Source organism: Trichechus manatus, unplaced genomic scaffold (genome assembly GCF_000243295.1).
Source record: "Trichechus manatus latirostris isolate Lorelei unplaced genomic scaffold, TriManLat1.0 scaffold00006, whole genome shotgun sequence".
NCBI classification, from domain to species: domain Eukaryota; kingdom Metazoa; phylum Chordata; class Mammalia; order Sirenia; family Trichechidae; genus Trichechus; species Trichechus manatus.
This window is the reverse complement of record NW_004443942.1, coordinates 27,363,699-27,367,593: the sequence shown is the minus strand read 5'-3', so window position 1 is coordinate 27,367,593 and position 3,895 is coordinate 27,363,699. Positions and strand designations below refer to the sequence as shown.

At 46.8% G+C, this 3,895-nt stretch overlaps 1 protein-coding gene across 2 annotated transcripts in view; it reads right to left on the bottom strand.

Annotated features, from left to right (window-relative positions):
* The window catches only part of LDLRAD3 (low density lipoprotein receptor class A domain containing 3), a 298,714-nt gene extending 298,155 nt beyond the window's left edge, over positions 1–559 (bottom strand). For both annotated transcript variants that reach the window (XM_004369802.3, XM_012557426.2), the window contains exon 1: positions 405–559. In XM_004369802.3, the coding sequence (XP_004369859.1) occupies positions 405–450 (46 nt within the window). In that variant the 5' untranslated portion in view covers positions 451–559. The remainder of the gene's footprint in view (positions 1–404) is intronic.
* Between the last annotated feature and the right edge of the window lie 3,336 nt (positions 560–3,895).

The following is a 3,895-nucleotide window of genomic DNA, read 5'->3' as shown; positions in this document are numbered from 1 at the left end:
ACACACACACAGACACACACAGACACAGACACAGACACACACACACACACACACGTTCTCGAGATCCGCCCGCCCAATCCGGGCAGCTGCCGGGATCTCTAGAGCCGGGCAGCACACAAAGCCCCGCCCGCACACACACACAACCCCGCGGGCACACACACAGCCCCTCGCACGCACAACACAGACCCGCGCGCACACCAGCCGGCGCGCACGCCCACACAATAGAACCGCGCGCACCCCGCGGCGGCCCCTCGGCTGTGTCCCGGCCAGCCCGGCGCCGGGGTCCGCCCTCCGTGCACACCCACGCCCGGAGACGCGGCCCAGGCGCGGGGAGGAGGCGCTATCGCCGCCCGGCTGCGGTCCCCGCGCCCCACGGGAAGTTCGCCGCACGGCCCCCAACTCACCTGCGGCGCTGCTCAGCAGCAGGCACAGCGGTCCAAGCAACCACATGGCGCGGCTGCCGCTCCCGCTGCCCGGCGCCGTCGCTGCCCCCGCGGCCTCTGCGCTGACCCCGCCCCTCGCCGCGGCTGCCCCGCCCACCCGGCTGTCCCTCCTCCCGCCCGCCCGACCCGCCCTGGCCGGGCTCTGTCTCTGCGAAGTTTTGCAAGCGCTTGGGCTGGGTGCAGTAGCCCGTGTTATGCCCAGGACAACTCGGCTCGAGAGGCCGCTTAGGGGTGCGCAGAGCTCCGCTGCCTGTCCCCGGAGGGTCTTGCCCTCTTTGGCGGCCCTTTCGGTCTCCCCCTCTGATTGCGAGGATCTCAGAACAGCCTGCTGTTTTTTCTCTCCCTCCTCCCCTTTCCTCCTACCTTTTCCACTTTGTTCCTACATCCTCCGAGGATGCGGCGCTCACCACTCCTCCGACCCAAACTTGAGTTTTGTACTGAACTACAAAATGAGTTTGCTCCAGAGTGAGAAAGAAAAAGTTGGGAGAAAGGGCCAAATATTTTGAAAAAATATGTATTTAGTTTTAGTCACGAGCATGGAATATGACTAGTACTTCTCAAATTTTAATATGCATCTTACTCACCTGGGGATCTTGTTAAAATGCAGACTGATGCAGTAGGTCTGGGGTGGGGCCTGAGTGTCTATTTTTAACAAGCTCCCAGGTGATTCTGTTGATAACTAAACCTCGAGTAGAGAAGCTAACACCTTCCATGTAGACAGCGCTGGCCACGTGGGCGATTTCATCCTGATCTTGTCTACCTAGACCAGTGAAACCAACATGTGGACCCCGGTATGCAGAAGAGGAAAGTAAATACAAAGGCAGATATTCAAATGCAAAAAGAACAGCTGCCCTGATGCAGTTGAGACGTCAAGACACCACTGGTGAAAACTGCGAAAGATTTAGATGGTAGAAGAATGGAGTGACACTTTTGTGCTTCATCACCCCCACCCCGCCACACACACACACACACACACACACACACACACACACACACACACACACGTACACACAGAAAAGCAAAAAACTAATGCAATAAATTCCCAAAAACTGAAAACAACTCAAATGTCCACCAACTGGTGAATGGAGAAACAAATTGTAGTATATCATTTAATGCAACAGCATAGATGAATCTCAAAAGCACGCTAAAAGAATCCAGATCCAAAAGCATACGTTCTATATGATTCCATTTATAAGACATTCTGGAAAAAGCAAAGCTATAGGGATCAAAATCAGATTGATGGTTTCCAGGGTCTGGGGGTGAGAATAAGGGACAGGGAACTTTTTAGGGTGGTAGGACTGTTCCATATCCTCATTATAGTGGCGTTGACATGACTGTATTTGTTTTTGTTATTGTTGTTGTATGCCATCAAGTCAATTCTGACACATAGCAACCCTATAGGACAGAATAGAACTGCCCCACAGGGTTATCTAGGTTGTAATCTTTCCTCCTACAGAGGGGCTGGTGATTTGGAACCGCCCACCTTTCAGTTAGCAGCCGAGTGCTTAACATTGAGCCACCAGGGCTCCTTACAGGACTGTATAATACATTCGTTTAAGTTTATAGATAGAACTGTATCCCTATAAAGGGTGATTGTTACTGTATGTAAATTGTACCTGTTGGGAGGAGTGAGGTGGGTGTGGCTGCCAGAGCTGGCTGACCATTTGTGAGGGAGGTTGTAGACAGGAGACCTGCGTCAGACTTGGGTTGCACTAGAGACAGCATTTAGAATGCTTAGATTCAATGACTTTCGTTTTTAATTGCCTGCCCTAGTCTGGAAACATGAAGGCTAAATAAAGTGGATCAGGTCAGAATTTAAAAATACCAATGATGGTTCAAGGTAATAAGAAAATGTGATGCAGGAAAGTTTGGTAAATATAAATAAAATTTCCAAAAGATTTAGCATTCAGAGGCACAGCAGTCCAGGGACAAGGACTAGAAGGCAGAGGGGGACAGGAAAGCTGGTGATAGGGAAGCCAAGGTTGAGTAAGGACAGTGTTGACGTGCAGTGGGGTTGTTAACCATTGTCATAGGGCAACATGTATACTAACTGTTTAATGAGAAACTATTTTGCTCTGTAAACCTTCATCTAAAGTGAGAATAGCAGCACAACTGGAAGAATGTAATCAATGTCACTGAACTGTGCATGTAGAAATTTTTGAAATGGTCTATCTTTGGCTGTGTATATTTTCACCAAAAAAAAAAAAAGGTCGAGGAGGGAGCGGGTTGACATGTCATGGGGTTGTTAACCAATGTCATAAAACAACATGTGCACTGACTGTTTAATGAGAAACTATTTGTTCTGTAAACCTTCATCTGAAGTACAATTTAAAAAAAAAAAGATTTAGCATTCGGGGGTTTTATCCTGGGTTTCATGAGCACTGCTGAGATCTTCCATGGGCTTTAAAGCCCCTAAAATTTTTTGCAAATTTGCAGGTACATGTGGCTAGGTGTATTTTTCCAGTAAGCACGTTGCGGGGAGGCCCCCTGACTCTAATAATGATATCCAAGAAGGCAATTAATTTCTCTTACAGCTGCTTATTTGTCTCCAAACATAAGGAAAATGGAAGACCAAACAGCCTTAGTGTCCTTTGGCTGCATGAACTTCAACTCTGGGAATGATTTAGTGTGCCTGGTTCACTCCCTGTGTCTGTCTGTCTGTTTCTCTCTCTCTTTCTCCCACACACACACACAAACACACACACCTTTTGGGCCTGTTGACTTCACAAAATTGTGATAAGGATTAAATATATTAACGTCTTTGAAAGCATTTGGAAAAATGTAAAGACCTCTTTAAATTCAATTATTTTTATACTTACATTGAATCATTTTCAACCTCCTTACCATATAAACTGGGCAGGAAGCGAAAACATTCTTTATACCTGCCCCCCTTTATCACTTCCTCTTTCCCAGATGTTTAGAATGAATCCATCAAAAGCACAGGACACTCAGTTTTCCCAGAAATGTGATAAGTTCCAATGCTAATTGTTCAGGTCTCAAGATGCCAGTTACAGTCTTTTTAAGGTTGGTTTAATACAAATCAAAAGCAGAGTGCTTTATTTATGTCTCTTATTTACCAAAAGGCAAACACTCTGACCTTGGATGTATACACTGACACAGTTTCATGTTGCTCAGAGAGGCAAGAAAGAACTTCATCTTTCTAAAGTCTTCAGTATAATGCTTTGTAGTCCCATATGTTTTCTCATTTATTCCTGCAGCAGCCCTAATAACAATGCACAGCAAAACAGCATAAGCTGGACTTGAACTCAAGTCTGAGATGTGCCCCAATGCTCATTTCACTTGCCACGTACTAGTTCTGTGACATTGGGTAAGTTTATCAGAAGCCTTTGTTTCCTCATCTGTAAAATGAGAATAATAAGAGCATCTGGATCTCAGGGTTGCTGTTAGGATTAAATAAGATAATGCATGTAAAGTCTTTGGCACAGTACCCT